Source organism: Neolamprologus multifasciatus, chromosome 12 (genome assembly GCF_963576455.1).
Source record: "Neolamprologus multifasciatus chromosome 12, fNeoMul1.2, whole genome shotgun sequence".
Classification (NCBI taxonomy): domain Eukaryota; kingdom Metazoa; phylum Chordata; class Actinopteri; order Cichliformes; family Cichlidae; genus Neolamprologus; species Neolamprologus multifasciatus.
The window spans coordinates 33251860-33272434 of record NC_140450.1 but is presented as its reverse complement, the minus strand read 5'-3'; the positions used below and the strand labels follow the sequence as shown (position 1 = coordinate 33272434).

The 20575-nt window shown below is 40.7% G+C and overlaps 1 protein-coding gene across 4 annotated transcripts; it reads left to right on the top strand.

The window, feature by feature from the left end:
* Positions 1-2220: 2220 nt before the first annotated feature.
* Positions 2221-20511, top strand: golga3 (golgin A3). 4 transcript variants are annotated; one of them, XM_085179333.1, is made up of 24 exons: positions 2221-2480; positions 3448-3718; positions 4877-5017; positions 7127-7239; positions 7656-8374; positions 9338-9446; positions 9606-9912; positions 10005-10207; positions 10316-10453; positions 10916-11077; positions 11182-11550; positions 11779-11856; positions 14023-14286; positions 14379-14473; positions 14710-14926; positions 15561-15704; positions 16381-16578; positions 16697-16813; positions 17061-17200; positions 17328-17460; positions 17748-17870; positions 17974-18138; positions 18526-18695; positions 18839-20511. In XM_085179333.1, the coding sequence occupies exons 2-24, from the start codon at positions 3559-3561 to the stop codon at positions 19026-19028; spliced, it is 4455 nt and encodes a 1484-aa protein (XP_085035459.1). In that variant the 5' UTR covers positions 2221-2480; positions 3448-3558; the 3' UTR covers positions 19029-20511. The 4 variants fall into 4 exon arrangements, with proteins under 4 accessions (XP_085035459.1, XP_085035456.1, XP_085035455.1 ...); XM_085179330.1 differs by having other exon boundaries at positions 2222-2480; positions 3460-3718; positions 4877-5143; XM_085179329.1 differs by having other exon boundaries at positions 2222-2480; positions 4877-5143.
* The last annotated feature ends 64 nt before the right edge of the window (positions 20512-20575 follow it).

The window sequence follows — 20575 nt, the reverse complement described above, 5'->3', positions numbered from 1 at the left end:
GCTCAACCATTAATCTCGGTTTGTAGTACGTCCCTCCAGTGTGTTCACCTCTGTACCCGTCCAAAGTGCACGATCTTTGGTATTTACTCATTTGGACCAATTCTCATCTTTGTTCAGCAATTTTCTTTTTTTCCAACAGTGTCTTTATTTACTTTGAACATATCACTGTACACATCTACTAAGTGTAAAAAAAAACAAGCTAAACCTACATAAACTACAAGCTACACATACTGCCTTTATACACATGACTTGTTCAGCAATTTTCATGTAAAATTTAACAAGTTTTGACAAATACTCTCAACAAAGAACAATAATGTTTTCAAACCAGTGCTTTAATTATTATTTTTTGCATTCTACACCTCTTCTTGAAAGTCTATTAACTTCCATTCATGTTAATAATTATTTTACATGGAAAACCACCAAATTTCATCACATTTGTGGAGGGGTTTCATTAAGTCTTTTTGTGAAAGACATTTTGTGAACAGTTCACCTCCAAATTCAATTCAGATTTTGTTGCAGTAAAAGTTTTTAATTCCTTTTAAAAATGCCAATTCATGTGTGTTTCCCACACAGATCTGTCTTCCAACAGTCTCTAATCACACTGCTTCAACAATGTTGAGGTCTGAGTTTCATTTATGAAGTGTAGCTTTCCATTATGTCTTTTAATCCGGGTTTTTACTTCACTAACAGCGTGTTTGGGCTCGCTGTCATGTCAAAAAAAATAAAGCAATTGTCAATCAAAAGCTTTCCATATGGTATTACATCATTAATCAAAACCTGATGGTCCTTTTCTGTCCTGTAATTCCATCAATTTAGACAAAGTCCCCAACACCACTGGCTGAAATGCAGTCCTAAAGCATGACAGAAATTTCACCTATCTTTTTATTTTATTTATTTATTTATTTTTAACAAATGGATGTCTGTGAAGGTTCTCAGTCATCCAGGTCATTGTAGTCAAAGGAGCTTGCAAAGAAAAGCGTCCGGACTTCTGGGACTCTCCACCATTTGACCTTAGAACTGAAGAAGCCTCTCGGATGAGAGGTGAAACGTCTTCAAGTAACTTAAAGAAGTCCAGACGCTTTTCTTTGCAAGCTCCTTTGATTAACAAATGGATGTTTTTCCTTAAGATTGGCTTAAGCCATCCTTCCTCTGAGACCACTTCTGAAGAGGCTTCAGTGAACAGTAGAGGAATCGACTGAAGGGCCTGTGGCACAGATGCATTTCTCACATCCAGTGTCATATTTTTTGCTTGATGTTTTCCTTCTTTTGCCCTCTACTTTTTTAAGGACAGACTGCACACCATGTCAAGATGTGCTAAGTTTTTAACTAATAGTTCTCTGGGAATCTACTTGCTGGTGCAAAATTACTATTTTATCCTTGTCAAACTGTGTTATCTTTGACATTTTTTTGATGACTCAAAACTTAAATAAATTAGACCAAAAACATAACACCAATACCTGAATAAAGTTAAAAATATATAGCCCTTGCAGCCTTTTTCTACTTGCACAAAACAGTACAGGCATACATATTTATATTCTTATTATAGCAAATGTAGCTGAGACTCATGAGGAGGACAGTTCTCTCCTGTTTGTCAGAATTAAAAACCAACCAACCAACCAAAAAAGAGACATTTATAGGTACAGCATCTTAGACATTTATGAAGCTCTTGCAGCCTATTACACACACACACACACACACACACACACACACACACACACACACACACACAATTGTGTACATCCACATCACTAAGACAGCTTCCTCCACCACATGCACAAAGCCATAGAGAGAACTATGCCTGACGACTACTCAAAGAAATGACAAAAAAGCTTGTCTAAGCTTGTCTAAGAAAGTGATTTCAAATACTGACTTTCAAGTTTGTTTTAAATTTTTAAAACAGAGTTTTAAAATTTTAAAGACATGAGGAATAACTTGAGACTCTTGAACAGTGCTGTACCAGTGAAAGTGCTTTACCTTTAAATAAAAACGTAGCTCAAATCCTAGATGTGGAATCCTATTTAATCTAATTACGTTAAGTAGTGGCGTGATTTAATCGTGTGTATATTAATGCATGTCCGTGCACCGTTTTGGTAAGGCCGATAAAGTGGCACCAGCTGCTTGTGACGGTACCACAGCTGCAGGTTGTCAGCACAGCTGGAAAGCAGGGCGCAGTATTTGACCACAAGAGTGAAGCATTGTACCACATCCGAGAGTCACCGGAGTGGCTGTCCGTTCCTTATTATGGGTCGTGTAATACATGTATTATTGCTATATACATCTTCAGATATTGCGCGGATTTATAATATATGTTTTTCTATTTAAATTTTAACATTTGAGAGTACACAGACAGTCAGTCAGTGACCCGACAAGCTTAGTTAGTTGTTTCAAATAATGTATTGTTTGAGCCCAGTGTTTCTAGTCGGACAGAAAAGGGACCGAAACTAAACAGCCACGTAGTAAAAGGCGAAGCTCGCAAGAAGGTGAGTATTTGTTGTATTTTGTAGCATTTATCTGTGATATATTTTATAATTTATACTAGAGTTTGTAACAAAGGTGAAGCCAGGTGTTACAGCGAATGACTTTAAGCGTTTCAGAAAATGGTCCTATGAAGGCGTGAAGGCGATTCCAGGTTGTAGCAATTCTTAGCTTGACAGGTCCCGTGGCTAATTAGCACCCACGTTAGCTTCACTAGCTAGTGCTACCCACCTAAAGTTTAGTGCGTCTTTCTTGTCATTGCCAGTTTTATATGAAGTGAAATTATTCAGCCTAGTCGCTGGAAATATATGGGCTTTACAGTAATGTTTGCCATCAACTGTCTTGCTTTTTTCCCCGAGATGCCGACTCCGAGTCTGAGTCTGAGTAGATGCTAGCACCCTAGCTACTAGCAGCAGTTGTAGCCGCTGTGCGTCCAGCGGCTGCACCAGTCTTTGCAACACACCCTATGAGTCAAAGGTTATCATTTATAGTAGGATACGATAGTAATATAACATGTCACGCGGAAGGGCTTTGCAGAGTACTGCTGTCACTGTTTTTTAATCTTCGGAAAGGCTTATATTTAAATATCAACTGTGCTTGATAAGACGTATCTCTGGTAGGGTAGGTTGTACACATGCCCTCACAGATTTACCTCAGTGGTGCGTGGCTGACAAATAGGCGATAACACAGGGAAACTTTTGTTGCATTTGTTTTTAAAGTACACATAAATTATTGCAGAGTTAAGTTATATATAACCTGAAAAATCCACTTACCAAAGTAGTTTGTTAGTATTCAATTATAGCTTATAAAAGCAGACTGTTGTTACGTAACCTTATTAGTGGGTAAAACAGATCCCTGGTGAGTCGCTACGGCTTCTTCTGTGTTGCATGTTGATCTTTCTCATGTGTGGCAATCTCAATACTGGAGCTAAAAGTTGTTATATATTTTCTCTCTTCTTGTATGTGCTTGGAGGTGCTCCTGTAGACTGACATGCTCTCAGCTAATCTGCCTCCTAAGAAGATGGCGTAGTGAGATGCCCTTTCAAGAAGTGCACCAGCAGTGCTGTGACTGTTACTTCTCTTAATGGAAGTGGACACTGAGCAGTCAGTGGCAGCCCAGATGGAGGCCAATACTTATCAAGAGGACCATGTTATAAAATCCAAAGAGGCTCAAGCCCATGCTGTGGAGCATGAAACGACATTTAAAAAAGGGCTGGAGGATGCAAAGGGGGATATTCATAACGGTGAGTAGCATGCTTTTCTGGAAAGGATCACTCATTCCTAGATTGTGAGGTATCTAGTTCTGAAGTGTAATGATGTCTATTTTATCTAACACTTGTATTTTGCCATGCATGACCTGTTTTGGTGGTTATGACGAGCCTCTCTAGGCCATCTGCAGCTCCATGTTACACAGGCCTTTGAACAAGCATATTATATAGCTGATTTTTCATCATCTGTTTACAGTGTTTCAGTTTGTTTTTTTTGACAGAAAATATGTGTACAGAATGTATCTAATTGTAACGTATGTAAGTGTACGAGTTTGAGGATACACATGAGACAAACTGGAAAAAGTAGCAGGAAGATTTTCTCACACAGTGCATTACCCAGAAATACAAAAACCTCCAAAATAGCTGAATTGTTGATCAGTTTGCTTTTGATGTGTTAAATAATTTCAGTGCATAGTTCTTTAAAGTGGCCTTTAGGCTGCACTTGTAATTACGGGTACTTCATTTCATTGAAATATAAATGCGTTTTACTGAAAAGTGTACAGAAATATTTTTTGTAATTATATTTGGAAAAAACATTTGAATATCTCATTTAAATATCCATAATTACATTAGCAACAAACAACATCATTAAAAAAAACTCTAACAAGATATTACGATTTTTACCGCAAATAAACTCCTCTCAGCGGGACATTTCTGGGATGATTTCTTCAGCTTTGAATGACAGCTGCTTGGCAGACGTTCCCGCATTCTATTGCTGAAAATAAATCACGTTTTCTACTCCATAACTACTTCAACCAGTGACAAGAGGACATAAAAAATGTCTGTCACGTAAAATGAACAAACCACTTCCACAGCTGACAGAAAATAGCACGTTTTGTCTGTAGTCTGTGGGTAACAAAGAAAATAGATTTCCAGTCCCTTTAAATGTGTTTGTGTTGCAAGCTGAATCCCAGTTTTGCTCCTATAAGAGTAGATGCAGCTAGGAGGGATGCTTCAGTAACAATAGTGTTACATGAGTGTTTGTCGTTGCCTTGTGCACGTAAGCTATTGTTGCTTGACAAAGTTGTCTAGCCAGTTTGCCAAAAGAATCACATCCACTCAAACTAGTTCACAAGAATTTCTCATGACTAATTGTTGGATTCCTGAGGGCTTTTTCCCCCCTTCCTCTTTCAGGTCCTGTCAATTCAGATGTGATGCCAAATGGAAATGGACTGGCAGAGGGCTTTGATGCTGCAGGGGACACCCTGCCTCTGACAGCTCCTCCCCAGAGCACCAGCTCCCCTGTCAACTCACAGAACCGCGAGCCCTCCCCAGGTGTGGCTGCTTATCCACCCATGATGCTAGAGAAGTCTGAGGGGGCTAGTGCTGAGGTCACGGTTCACAAGGGTGATTCATTGCAGTCACTCAGACTCAGTATGCCTATGCAGGAGACTGAACTGTGTAAGCATAAATTTCTGTGCAGTGAATGCCCCCTCTATAACCCTTTCTATTCTAACCTCCCGTTTTGATGTGGAGTGTTTTGGTCGTTGGCTCATGTACAAGTGTTTGCTTTAACTCCCCTGTCTGTGTGTTATCTGGACTGAAGGATTCAGTGAGGATTTAATTTAGCTGTTTGACTTTACCTCCTCCCAGCAACTCCCATAGCAGTTTTTTGTTTAACTCAAATTTGTGTGGGTGCTGCTTTTTTTGTTTTTTTCAAGACACTATTTGAATTCATGGCTTTGTTTTGCTACTAATCACTCTGATACATTATCTTTTACATGGTATTTTTAAAAAATTGGCACCATTGCCTGATTCACAGTTATGAAAGCTTATATTTTTAAGCGTGGCAATAACTGATTTTGTTTGCCTGCACATTATAACTCCTACAGAGGATCAAAATAACTCCACAGGAAAAACCCACATGAAGTATCTCTTAATTGTTGGTGAATACACAGCGTTCAGTGTACATCTATTGCAGTATTATAGCTGCGTACCTCTATACCAGGGGTCGGCAACCTGCGTCTCTTTAGTCGTTATAGTGCGGCCCTGCGTGGTTTGGGAAAATAAATTAGAAGTATTTAGCTGAAGTGTATTTTATTTATGTTAGTTCTTTTAACTTGTAGTTCTAAATTGGAAGATTATTGTGATATTGAAATATAAAAACACAATTCTATATATATATTTTTTCATCGCTCAAAATAAGCGTCACACTGGCGGAAACCGGTGTACCCGCCGAAACGCCGTGCATTTATCGAGACTTTCAACCCCAGGTTGGTCAATTATGGATCTTCAGATCCACATTATGTCAGCAGCTGTTCTCCACCGTGAACTATGTTAAAAACAAACACGCTCACGCCTCACAGACGACAGCTTACAGTCCTGCGTAAAGATGAAAGTGACTTCGTACGGCCCCGATTTGCAGACGCTGTGCTCAGAGGTTCAGGACCATAAGTCTTATTCTAAACATATCACGGCAGACCCGACGATGTTTGCATGAACACGCTTTTCAGCATCTCTTTCTTGACCACTTTTCACACACGGTTGCTGTAGCTTTTCAGCTCACAGCCCGACACATACCAACAACAGCATAGAGAGCACAGACGTTAAGGCGGCGAGGCGTGATTGCAGGTGCCGCTCAGGTGCGTCCGCCTCCCCTACAGACCACGCCCCGCCACACACATTAACCAGGTAAAATACATATTCAGGCAGAATTTTGCAAATATCTATTTTTACATTTTTTAGCAGCATAGTGCTTTTATTTTTTAAAAGTCAGGTCAAGGCTCCAAAAGCCCAAATGCGATATAAGGATGGCGACTCACAACAGTTTTTGTTTGCTGGATCATTTTAGTTCAGCTTTCCTTTTGTTATATTTCTTTAAGAGTTCAAAATGTGTTAATTACATAAATAAAATGTAATTTTCTCTGTAGCACTTCATGGATTTCATAAGCAACACACCTTAGTTGTTCACACAAAGCATAAAGGTAAAAACAACATATACAGTGTTCTCTTCATTTTAAATGTCAGAAAATATTTGCGGCTTCCGGTGTTTTCTTTTGCGTGGAAACTGGGTCCAAATGGCTCTTTGGGTGTGAAAGGTTGCCGACCCCTGCTCTATACTATAGGACGCCTTTAACTTTATGGGTGTAACACGCAACAGTTATGTAACACCTGCTCTAAAAAAGCCTTAAGTCAAGTGGCAAACCTTGACTTACTGCCCATGGCCAAGTATTAAAATAACAAAAATTTGAATAATTTGTTTACCATTGTCATTTGAGAACCAGGCTTCAAGCAGCTTCACTCACCACCACGCCAAATTCCAGCGTTTGCAATCGTGACATAATAGCCTGTTTAAATAATCTGCTTTGTTGTAGTTGAATAGTATATGTTAAGCGGTAGCATTTTTCTCCTTGTTTTAACATTCCTTGCCCTTCATCCTTTCAGCCAACCAGAAACCATCACTGGAGATGGAGAATGAGGAGAAGATTCGTCTAGAGGCTCGCCGGCGCCTGGAGGAGCAACTAAAACAGTACAGAGTGCAGAGACAGAAGGAGAGGGTGGGTGATTGCAAAGGGAAAATGAGTGGAGGTGGAGGAGCTGTTTTATTAGACTTCCAGCCAATGAGTACAAAGTTATATCACAATATTTACATGATAATGTCAGAGAAGCAGTCCTTGAACGCAATCTTAGGAGAGGTAGAGAGGTGCACCAGTACAGTGTCACTTGTTTCTGCTGATTGACTTTTCCTGTGAAATTAGTTTAACTTTTTGGCTGTTTGTGACTTAGATTAGTAATTGCGCAGTAATTACTGGACTTATTCTAAGGAGTTTTCTTTTACTTGATGTGAATATAAATATTTACACATTTATTTGGTTATTTTTGCTGGACACTCATTTTTACCAATTAAAGAATAGATGTCATTTTTTTCTTTTTGTTTCAAATACAACCTCTGATTCTCTCTTCTGTTTTTTAGTCTCATCGTACCACCACCAAGAGCAGACCATTCAGTACCCTGGATCCAGAGCTTATGCTACATCCTGAGGCGTTACCCCGGGCTAGTACTGTTGCCATGACCAAGGAGTATTCCTTCCTCAGGACCAGTGTCCCACGTGGTCCCAAACTTGGTAGCCTTGGAATTCCCCTTCCCAAAGAAAAGAAGTCCAGGTCACCTCGCCCTAACAAGATCCACTCCTTGGCTGATTACAAGTCTCCTGAGAATGATGGTGGTGGTGGTGGTGGAGGAGGAGGCATAAAGGCAGCAGACATAAGCTCCGTCAACTCCACTATTAGCTCTGTGTCCACACTGTCTGAGATCAGTGTGACGTCAGAGTGCGGCACTTCTGAGACAGAGGCACAGTCCGGTGCTCCCCTCCACGTCCGGGACAATGTGTCAGAAATTGATGGCAGTGAATCAGGGGTAAGGCCCGGGAATGATGGCAACGACAGCGACAGCTCTTCCTACAGCAGTGTGTCTACCAGGGGAACCTACGGTATGCTCTCCGCAGCAGTGGAGAGGCAGCAGGGGCCATACACAGTAGATGGACGCGAGATCGCCCCCGAGGCCATGGGTCAGTTCCCTTCCCTTCAGGAGGTTCTGCAAGCAGCCACTGAAGAGCAACACTTCCTGGAGCTGGAGCAGGAAAGAGAAGGGACAGCAGAGCCTCGTAGCCGCAGGGACAGCTTCTCCAGCAGGTGACGATCTCTTACAAGAAAGGCAAATCAATAAATGTTTGAATTTATTATTTGAGTAGTGAGGTTAGTAAAATATTTGTAGCAGCCCTTGGCATCAAGAACGACAGAAGAGTCTCTAACGGGTGCAGCCATTTATTTCCTCACCACACACGGCTCATTCTCTGGACATTGAGCACCGTGAAAACTATAAAATGAGAAAAAATTGATAACCGTACAGTCCTTTTGAACTATAACAATGAGCAATAACAACAATGAGCTTAAGTTAATTCAGGCAAGTTCAAACAAGTAATTCTGAGATATACAGTCACAGATTAAATAAAACAAAAGGGGTTACTTCAAACAGCATCAAGGGGTTACACAGTAACACAGTTTTAACACAGTTAAATAAAATATAACAACAGATCACCTCTCATCACATACCTCAGTCCGCTTGCCAAGGGTGCAAACTCCGGTAAACACTTAAACACTTCGGCCTGTTTGCGGCTAGCTTGCATGACACACATGTCTAGCTAAAAAATAGCACATGGATGTAAGTAACGTAAGTACAGAATAAAAAGGTTTTCAGATAGCTCACAATACAAACGCAGCAACATACCTTACATTAGAAACACACTTATCATACTTATCAAAGTATTATCGTAACTTACATGGACTTTGTATAACTTATTCCTGCCGCGACAGACTGCTCCATACATGTTACGGGGCGTGCCTCTGAGCACATCTGTCCTTAGTGCGACTGCGCATATAGTTCCGACGACCCCCGCAAGGATGACTTATGGTACAGATCAGCGGTTCATTACAATATTAGTGCAGTTGTGGTTACTGTGTATTTTCACAGACTGAGTATATGAGGGAACCTGAACATTTTCATTTTGGAAAAAGATTGATGTGTATAATCTTTTGTTGAACCTCTCAACTCATTTGTTTGATCGTATTCACTGAGGTTGTTTAAATGTGTTTTAGTGTTTCTTTGGAGAGTTCTGTGATGGGTCATGATGAAGTGCTCCAAGTGTTGAAAGAGAAAATGAGGCTTGAGGGCCAACTGGAATCCTTGTCATCTGAGGCCAATCAGGTAATGCAAACCATCAGTAATGTTTTATTTATTTTTTATCTTTTTGATCTTCAGTTCCTAATATAACCTTGTGGGCGACCAATATTATACAAGTACACACTGAAAATAATCGGGCTACATGCTATAACCACCTGCCCTGTCTTCTGTCTTCTCTTCTAGGCTCTCAAGGAGAAGACAGAGCTTCAGGCCCAGCTTGCAACAGTGAATGCACAGCTGCAGGCTAAAATGGGGGAGGCTCAAGTCAGCAAGGAGAAGCAGAGCGCCCTCACTACAGAGGTTGGCACACTACGGCAAAGCTGTAGCCAGCTAGAGAAGGCTATGGTAGAGCTCCAGAGCAGTCTAGAGAACAAGAATGCCAGTCTGGCTTCTCTAAGCAATGATCTAAAGGTTGCTGAAGACCAGTACAACAGGCTGATGGGGAAGGTGGAGGAGATGCAAAACGCTGTAACCTCAAGGGACAACACAGGTGAGTGATGGAGACTCAAATGGCTGAGTGTGTATATACTCACCTCCACCGCATATTTTTCAATTTTATGTTTTGATCCTGCGCTTTTGCAGTTCAGGAGTTGCGTCAGCAGATGGGTGGTCTTCAGAGTCAGCTTCAACAGGTGCAGCTGGAGCGCAGTACCCTACAGAGCCGACTGAAGACCTCCCAGGCCGAGATCGATTCGCTTCAGCAGGTCAGACAGTGGTACCAGCAGCAGCTAGCTCTGGCCCAGGAGGCAAGAGTGCGTCTGCAAAGCGAAATGGCCAACATGCAGGTGAGTTTAATGCCCGTGCAGTTGGTTTTAATGTCACAGCTCGGCATTAGTCGTCATGCAGGAGACATAACTATTGATATGTCTGGTTCTGTTTGGGTTTTTTTATAGGCTGGACAGATGACTCAGATTGGTGTTCTGGAGCATCTGAAGCTGGAAAATGTGACACTGTCACATCAACTCACTGAGACCCAGCATCGCTCCATCAAAGAAAAAGAACGCATCGCTGTACAGCTACAGAGCATTGAGGTATTTTCTCTGACATCTTTTCTGTGGATACCAGCTTCAGGTTTAAATCTAAAGTCAAAACAAACTACACGTTAACTTTGATATTTAGCCAAGAGAATTAGATAAAACCAATCAAAATATTTTAAAAAAACCACAGGATTTGCATTAAAATGTACTTTTGACTTACTTTTGTGGGGATAGGTTAATTGGATAATCCAAATTGTCACTAGGTGTGAATGTGTGAATGAATGTGAGTGCGAATGGTTGTCTGTCCCTGTGTGTTGGCCCTGCGACAGACTGGCGACATGTCCAGGTGTACCCCGCCTCTCGCCCTATGACAGCTGGGATAGGCTCCAGCGCCCCCCGCCACCCTGAAAAGTGGAAGCGGATGGATGGATGGATGTACTTTTGACAGTTTGTGTAAACGGGTATCTCGACTATATTTGAACATTGTTTAAAGTGCTTTTACTCTCTGTAATGTAGGCCGACATGCTGACCCAAGAAGCTGCTTACAAGCAGATCCAGGATGCAAAGAGCATGGTGGAAGATGACCTGCAGCACAAGCTGGACGAGTATGAAGAAGAGCGAGAACGGTTAATAAAGCTTGCCAACACAGCCAGCACCCTGGAAAGAGAACTAGAGCAGGTAGTCACGCCAAATGTAACCGTGACTTATTTGTCACCCTGGATGTGCAATAAAATTCTTAGACGTAATTCTTTCTAAACTCTGCTCTTAATGTTCTGTCTTAGGTGAAGCTGACCCTTTCCCAGAAGGATGCACAGCTGCAGACACTGCAGAAGGAACATCTGGAGCTGATGCGCCAGCTGACAACCACTCAGGAGAACTTGCACACCAAAGAGCAGTCCATCAACCAGCTCGAGGCCCGATACCAGGAGCTGGAGGCCCAGCTGGCTGAGCTGCAGACAGAAAGCACTGCCAAGGATGACAACATCCAGTACCTCCAGAACGAGAAGATTGTCCTTGAGGTTGCACTGCAGGCAGCCCGAGCAGACAAGAGCCAACTTGATGAGAGTGCTGAGAGGCTCGGCGAGGATGTTCTGGTGGCCTCAGATGTCTTGGATCAACTACGACAGGAAGTCCAAGTGAAAGCCAATCAGGTATGAGACGGAAGATGTGTTGAGGTAGAGTTAATTTGTTTGACATTTACCTAAAATGTTTTTTGCGGTTTGGAAATGTTTGCAATAGGTCAAAAAGGCTTCTTTTTGTGCCTGAAGAATGAGGATTTACCCCCTTCTCTTCAGTGTAGTTAATATTAATTTAAATAAAACTCAAGTAGCATTGATACAACATATAGTGAGTAATGAAACAATTGTATTATGTTGCAGATTGAAACTTTGCAACAAGAAAATAATTCCCTGAAGAAGCAAGCTCAGAAATTTAAGGAGCAGTTCCTGCAACAAAAGGTAAGACGCCTTCATAGCTTTTACGTGACATTATATGCTGCCTGCAGCAACTCAGAAAGACTTAATGCACATTTAGAAGCCACTTGTCAGAGCGACTCCCAGCTGGCTAAGGCTGTGGCTGTCGTGGGAGTATGTATTGTAGAGCCAGATGGCAGACGCATTCTCTGGAGGAGAGCGGTGCTGACACGCCTCACTGGATTGAGCATTGTCCAATGCTGCTTTATTTTGCATTGACAGGCTGTCATGAAAAGGGTGGAGTTAGTTGACAGAATGACAGACTCATGCACTGCATTGTGTGCCTTTCAAGATTTGAGTTATTGTAGGCCCTCTTTATATGCATGCATTAACATCTTGGTCCATCAAATAGTAATTGAACTGTTTTGAGCAACACATGACAACCAAGTAAGTTTTTGTGAAAATGTCTCTATTATCAATAAACTAATCCTGAATGACTGAACTCTGTACCCTATTGCTAAGGATGAGCCCATCCACCCTTCGGAGAAAGCTAATTTCCGCCATTTGTATCCACGATCTCATTCTGTCTCCTTTAACCCTTTAAAGCCGGTCAGAGCGGGCACGCTCCGTTTTGCGTAACTATTTTTAAATCCTGGTAGCTCTGCAACCACGTGAGCTAGCGCAATAATTTTTTTTGCATATGAAACCGGAGGAGTTTACTTACATCTTATGCCATCAGCTTGTTCTCGGTCACGTTTTCTTCCACATATAGCTTTGCAAAAACTGCATAAAAAGCACTTGCAGCAACAAAAACATAATATTCCAGAAACACGCTTTGCCGATCCGATCAGCTGTTCGTAACCCTTCCTACGTCCATCAGCGTGAACTATCGCATGTCCGCCATGACCTGCCCGAAACCGGAAGTGACGTCATTTTGCGGAAATGTAGTTTTTTACCATCAGGGCCTCATGAGCCTATACTGGTGTTTTTAAAAGTTATCTTTGACTTTATGACTTTCTGTGTCGTTCCTGGGATGCTTAAGACTCATATTGCACTGCTGGAAATAGTTTATTTTGATGCATATGCTGCTTTTTTTGCAAATTTGCATTATAATATTTATATTCGTTTTTCCTGCAGTGTATAAAAATTGGTGTATTTCAAAAATAAGACTATGAAGACACTCAAAATAAATTTCCTGTGGTGGGAAACTATTTTGTGCAACTTTTTTGTATTTACAGTTTTGAGGGATAAGCCTCTTAAATTTCTCTAACTAGAAATATATGTTAAAAAAACAAAAACGTTTTTCAATTATTTTGTAGTTTATTGCACTTTTTTGCAATTTATGTAATTACTATGCACTTAATGCAGACATATTATTAAAATTTAGGCTGTAATGTTTGTATTGATGTATAGCAACTGGAAATGCTCCCAAAAATGTCTCTACAGCATGTAAAAATATAATATAAGCTCTGGCGGGCTTGGTTCTATGGTAGGTCTTAAAGGGTTAAAGAACCAGCAATAATAGTTTTAACCAAACGATCCGGCTGATTAACGGATTTATGGCGTTTCTCAACAACATTTAGGACACAAGAATTTACCAGCATTGGGTATCAATTAAAATTTTAACAATTAGATTAAATGACTGGTAAGTCTGTTACCGACTACTGACAGCAGCGACTATTAGTCGACTAGTCGTGCACATCCCTAATTTTAAACATGTACAGGATAAAAGTAAGCAAATATGGTATTTGTTGTCAGTTTGTTAAAAAGCAATGTGCATTTAGTAGCACTTTAAAAAAAAATCAGCAAGTTCAGTCTTAGAGAGATTTTTCATTTTCATGTTTTTCTTGCTAATTCATAAATGGCACAACAGACTTGTGTCCTCTCATTAAAAGGTTAGAATTATATTTGCCATTTTAAAGGTTTTACAGTGGTTCACTATAGCCTGTGTTCATGTTTGGCCTGCAAAAATAAAGCTTATCCACTCCTCTATGAATAGACAGCATCAGTGAATTAAATCTCTCTCAAACCCTGGAGATGATGCAGCCCTGTCTCCTGCAGTGCTGTCAGTTCTTGTTTTTTCCCTGCTGTGTCAGTCAAGGCAAATATGAGTGAGACTACTTGCACATCTCCAAAGGAGCAAATGCCTCATAAGTATTTTGTTCCACTTTAAACCTTTTACTGGGGTTAAAAATGCCATTTACCTCACAGGTGATGGTGGAAGCATACCGCAGGGATGCCAGCTCCAAAGACCAGCTGATCAATGAGCTCAAGTCCACCAAAAAGCGTCTGTTGACGGAGGTGAAGGATCTGAAGCAGGAGCTACTGGCTGCTCAGGGGGAGAAGCAGAAGGCAGAGCTGGAGCAGACCCGGCTGCAAAAGGAAGTGGTGAGAGTGCAGGAGCAGATGAGTAGCATGGAGGCCCATCTGCAAACCATTCAGAATGAAAGGGATCAGCTCGAAACCCAGATTCAGGTACAGTTTGTCTGATGTTTGCTCATGGCATTACAGTATTATATAATAAAGAAAATATTATATTAACCTTGGGTGTTTTTTCCCCAATGCAGTCTCTACAGTTTGATCAGAGCCAGCTGGCAGCAGTGACACAGGAGAATGAAGGTCTAAGGAAACAGGTGGAGCAAATGGAGGCTGAAGCCAAGAAGTGAGTCATGTGGTCCCACAGTGATGATTTGGCCCATGATGCCCCTCTTTGTAGTCATTTGGTATTTATAAATAGAAATAAGGGGTAATGCCTAAACGCCTCATAGAAATAAAAGTTTGTATGTGTGATTTTTATTTATTTATTTTTTAATCCTCCTCAGAAATCCTGTGTTTGTTATATCAGGAAGTAAAATACATTTTAATTAATTTTTTTCATTCATATGTTCTTTGAAATAGAGCCATCACTGAACAGAAGGTGCGTGTGAAGAAGCTGGGAACAGATTTGACCAGCGCTCAGAAGGAGATGAAGGCCAAACACAAGGCCTACGAGAACGCCGTGGGCATCCTGAGCAGGAGGCTCCAAGAGGCTCTGACTGACAAGGAGACGGCTGAGGCGGAGCTGGCTAAATTGAAGGCCCAGGTATCAGATGAAGGGAACAGCCAGGCCTTGCAGGTAATGAGCACTTCTTTTAAAGCTTCAAGCTGCAACATCTATTTAAAGAGTTTCAAGCATTAGAAGAAGTATCACTGTTAGAAAGCTATACCTGCTCTTATTTATTTATAATTTGTATCACAATAAATAAATCAAATGGGTGCATTAACTCCTACAGACATGTGTTACTGTCTGTACACTTTTATGATGGACAGTGCTTACATAGGTGGTAGGGATCAGACATGTTTCCTGTAAAATGCCCCTCTACAGCATAATGGATCCACTGGATACCCTCACTATGGAACCCAGGCCTATATTGTTTATGTTAAAGTACGAGTCATCTGTCTTTCTCTCTAGACCAGTCCCTTTGTGCACTACGCAACTCTCAAATGTGCATTAACCTTGGTAACGCCAGGTTTATGCATTGCAACCGTGTTGTAACAGCCCTCTCTGCAGCTTCATTACATTCATTACATATGCTAAAGTTAGTGTTAAAAATATCATCTGATTCTGAATGCGTGAGGTTTTTATTTTATTTTGACAGATTTTTTTAAATGGATTGACCCGTATTCTTGTCAGAAGGTTGTATGCCCCTGCATCGTGAATATAACTGTAGCTGTTGGCTAACTCAAACATTTATTTATTTGTCATACAGAAGAAGATTGAGACTCTACAGGCTGAACTGCAGGCTGTTACCAACAGCAAAGCTATGCTAGAGAAGGAACTTCAAGAAGTGATCACCCTAACGTCCACAGAGCTAGAAGAGTACCAGGAGAAGGTTCTGGAGCTTGAAGATGAGGTAAACTTTGTTACTCTTTCATCTTATAGCTCATATACTTTTTTTTTTCTCAGTTCAAACCTCTTTTTAGCCCCTTTCAGACATGCTTTTCTCTGTTAACCTCATGGCATCTTCCAGCTATCAACATGTCTGCCCAGAATGTTGAGATGGGCATTTCACTAAAAGATCGTACGCTTCGGAGAACCAACCAAAAGGCAACAATACAAAACAGAAAAAAAGTCTTCGAGTGACAAACTTCTCCTGCTGTCCAATCTACTTGTGACAAACATGATTAATATACAAAAGAATAAGATTGCTGTTCTTGAAATCTTAACATACGTATATTTTATTTAAAGTATAAAATGCATTAAGACATTGTCACTTCATGTTCTGTCAATTTTTTTGCTAACACGGTGGCTTTTGTTGATGTGGGAATCATATAATGAAGACTTAAGGAACATTATCGTAAAACGGGCTTACGTATGAATACCAGAATGCAATCACTGATAATAGACGGATGGGTTAGGTGTCCCAGAGCTTAGTTGGTTCATGAAAAAAGAAAAAATTTCATGAACTTTTTCATCCAATTTTTCCTTAATAATACAACTGTATGAGCGGTTTATTTGCACTTCTGAAATTATTCAGTTCATATGTTTTGTTTAGTTTTTCGTATCAATGACACGTATTGCTTCCACAGCTTCAAGAATCGCGCTGCTTCAAGAAGCGGATCCGAAAGTTAGAAGATGCCAACAAGAAATTGGCACTTGAGCTGGAACACGAAAAAGGAAAACTGGCCGGATTAGCTCAGTCCCACAATGCACTGCGGGAGCACGCCAACATTCTGGAGTCGGCCTTAGCAAAGAGGGAGGCAGATCTTGTCCAGCTCAATTTGCAGGTAAGAAAAAAAAGGATTGCATCCAATAATATAGATGTGGGTTTAGTTTTTTTTTATTATCCTGGTGACACAAAGTATGATATTACCTGTAGACTAAACTAGAAACGTGGGGTTTCAGGTTCAAGCTGTTCTGAAGCGTAAAGAGGAGGAGGACCAGCAGATGAAGCAGATGGTACAAAGTCTACAGCTGGCTTTGGAAAAAGAGAAGACCAAAGTCATGGACCTGAAAGAACAGGTAAGACTTCTGTGCTGCATATTAGGCCAAATTAAGCTTCTCTTTAAGCTGAAGTACAACCTCAAAATAACTCATATTAAAGTATTTTTGTTTTGACACAAGACACAGCAAGAACCTGCTTACAATCTATAAATCGAACTGATAAACTGTCACATGCCTAGCTCAGTACGTTTTTCTTTTTGACACCAAATTGGGAGTAGCGTGGTCTTTGGATTTCCCATATTGTTTTATGAAATGTTTCCTTTAGGTGGCAGCAGCAAAGGCGGAGGCAGCCCACAATAGACGGCACTACAGGGCAGCCATGCTGGAGCTGTCAGAGATCAAGAAGGACTTGCAGGCCAAAGAGGACCTGGTTAAAGCTCTGCAGAAAGAAGCCCACAAACTACAGTGCGTGCATTTGCCTGATTAAAGAATACGGTGACTTCAGGAAAATTTGAATGATTTCTAATCTAATACTGTGTTACATAACCTGTAGTAATTGACGATTTTATAAGCTGCTTAACAAACTCTGCAGGGCTCAGGATGAGCAGCACGCTCAGGAGGTTGCCAGGTTCCAAGAGGAGCTGGCTGAGGCTCACTCCCAGCTCCAGATCCTCCGGAAACAACTGGACGATGAACTGGCAAAGCAGCCGCTCACTAACCAAGAGGCAAGTACTCGTTTTGGGTTACTTTACCTGTTAGTTGGGCTACATTTGTATTCTAACCAACAGAAGTCGGTTTGGTAAAAAAAATTGTTTTTGTTGTGTGAATGTTGTAATATTTGATGCTGATTAGCTGAACTGATTCGAATACAACACTTGGGGTTATGTAGTCCTTATTTCCTATAAACATTTCAGTGTTGCAGTTCGTTAAAACCTGTTTTAGTCTCCTTCCAATTTACTGTTGGAGATCACCTCTCAATAACACTGACGTCTAACACCGGCTGCTGGTTCAGGTTGAAGATTTGAAGTGGGAGGTGGAGCAGAAGCAGAGGGAGATTGAAGCTCAGAAACAGCAGGTGGAGATGATGGAGCAGTGCCACCACAGGGAGCTCGACAACCTACAGACAGCTCTGCAGGCAAGCTTTGACCTGATTATACAGTATAGGCACAGCGTCTCATGTTTCTGTCATTTATGCCTCTTTCAAGCCATTTACCGGTAAAATAACTTGTCTGACTCAGAATATTAAAGTGGAGCTGGAGTCGGTACAGGAGGAGCTGAGCAGCACTAGGAAGGACAAGTTTATGCTGCAGGCCAAAGTGGGTGAGCTGAGAAACAGCATGAAGACGGTCCTGCTTCAAAACCAGCAACTCAAACAGGACTTCAAACAGAGTCGTCTAAGGAAGGTGAGGCAACTTTTCGTGCCGCGAAAACGTACGTGTTTAGTGCTTTCTTATAAGTTCCTAGCTGTGACATCATTTAAACTTCAGGAGTCTACTAATAATGTACAGTAAAGTATTAACTGCTGAATGTGATTATTATAGTTTCTCCGTGTGTGAGAGTCTCGTCATGAGAGGTTGTTGTGAAAAAAGATTAAAACTGAAGCAAATAAAACGTATGTTAATATTTCATATGGGTGCAACTAGCAATGGCTAATATGTTGTCATTTAGCTGGGTGTGCCCATTAATTTCTACAGTATGAGTAATGCAGGCATTCTGTCTTTTACAGAGATGTAAAGGTCAGTACTGCAAGTATAATGCCATATAAAAATAATGTGTTGTTGTTGTCGGAGCAGCAGCGCATGGAACTGAAAAGTGACGGGAACCCATCCACCCCAGTAACGCCAGTTAAGATCCCAGACTGCCCAGTGCCTGCCTCCCTACTGGATGAGTTGCTGAAGCCTTCGACTTCTGTCAACAAGGAGCCGCTCAACAATCTCCACAATTGTCTACGACAGCTCAAGTAAGATCTTTTGTCTGTGTGAATGATCTGGTTAAACATAATCAGCAAACCGACATGAAACTTTTTTTTTTGTAGTGCTGGGCAGTTATTCAAATGCCAGAACTGATGTAACAGTTTTTTTCTGTTGTTTTTTTCCCTTTCAGGGAGGAGATGGACAGCCTCCAAAGGCAGATGGAGGAACACACAGTAACAGTACATGAGTCAATGAGCTCATGGACAAACACAGAGGAAGAACTGGATCAACTGAGGCTTCAAAACAACATCTCCAACTCAACAGAGCTAAACAACATGGAGGTGGAAAATAACAACCAAGGGGAACAGCAGCAATCATAACTAAAGAACTTTTTCTCAGGCCAATAGAGGGAGAGTGGAGTTTTATCCACCAAGGCACTTTTTAGCCCCTTACACCTTTTCTCTTTTAACAATTGCTGCCAACATTTGGCATTTCTCCCATCGGCACAGAGGTGCGTTCGCAGAGTAATACTTTACATACCATAGCTTTATTCTTTCTTCTTTATTTGATGGTTGTGTTTTATTTGTGTTACACCTTTGTCACATTTATTTATTTAGAGTTGAGAGATTACAACTTTTTGTTCCATGCTTCTTTTCCCCGTCTATACAAATCTTTCAGGCCATAAATGTTTTTTCCCTCTCCTTGTTAATTTAGCGTTTTTCCTCACAAAAATTGGCTACTATCCACGTAATGTTAGATCAGTGTCATTCATGCTGCTTAATGATGACTGGTTTCATTTAAAGAAGTGTTTTCAGCGACAGAAACAAACCACGAGGCCGCCTAAAGGCTGGCTACCACATGTTCTTCCATTTATGTGTGCCTGTCTATGAGTGAAGTCATTCGTTTATGAAAAAACTGACATGGTTAAACAGGCAGCCTGTGTTAAAACTTTATCACTCCTGTTCATCAACTTTAAAAATTCACGCACAGTTGTAGTCAGTTACTTTGTATTGCCTCATGTTAAGATGCAGTGTTTAATATGTTTGCTGTGTCACCCTGGGTTCTTTAACTCTAAAAAACAACAAAAAAACAACAACGTTAATATCAGTTTGTCTAGCATGGACGGCAGTAATTTGTACGCAAAAAAAAGCCTTAAGCAATCTTTAATATGGTATAAAGGACTAATTTGTTTGGGTGAATATATTTCTGCTGAGGTTGTGTGCAAGATGTTACTTGTTATATTGTATATATGTGTGACTGCTTACTTAAAACCAGTTTATTGTAAAATATGTGGATTACATCACCTGACATCGCACACTTGATCAAAACTGGACTGACTGAGGGGTAAAGTTGTAAGATGAAACGACAACAAAAAAAACCTTCTAATAACAGTAAGTGCAATCAGATGTGTTCAGTTTCTGTTACAGTTAATACATTAAGTTTGTATTTACAAAAAAATGAATACCCCTGAATCACTGTTTTTCTGTTTCATGGGTAATGGGATAAGTTAATTGTTGTTTCCAGAGGTTAATATATTATGTACATGTCCTTTTTTGTATGGTTGTTTATTCATCTTAATTGATAATGTAAAGAAAAATGGAATCTAATGCAAACCATAAATTGGATAACAATAATAATTCTGCTGCAGCTGCACTAACATTTCAGTATAGAGTGGTTGTTGGATGCTACAGTAGCTTTCTGCATGCAGTTGTGCTGCAGCAGCTGTGCTGATGCTCATTCCCACACTAAACGCTTAGGCAAATACCATGTTATGCTGATGAATTTCCAAAGGGATGATGCTTGGAGAATGCTTATTGAGATGAAGCAAATAACACAAAACATTAAAAATGTTGATATCCTGTGTTCCCATATGTTTTTGGACCGTGTTCTCGATTGCTTACAACTTTTTGTTATATTTTTTTCCAGA

Coding starts and splice junctions, on each gene's coding strand:
- golga3 (XM_085179330.1), top strand. CDS start 3,559: ATGGAAGTGGACACTGAGCAGTCAGTGGCAGCCCAGATGGAGGCCAAT. Junction 8,375..9,337: donor AGGGACAGCTTCTCCAGCAG/GTGACGATCTCT, acceptor AATGTGTTTTAG/TGTTTCTTTGGAGAGTTCTG. Junction 14,287..14,378: donor AGCTCGAAACCCAGATTCAG/GTACAGTTTGTC, acceptor TCCCCAATGCAG/TCTCTACAGTTTGATCAGAG.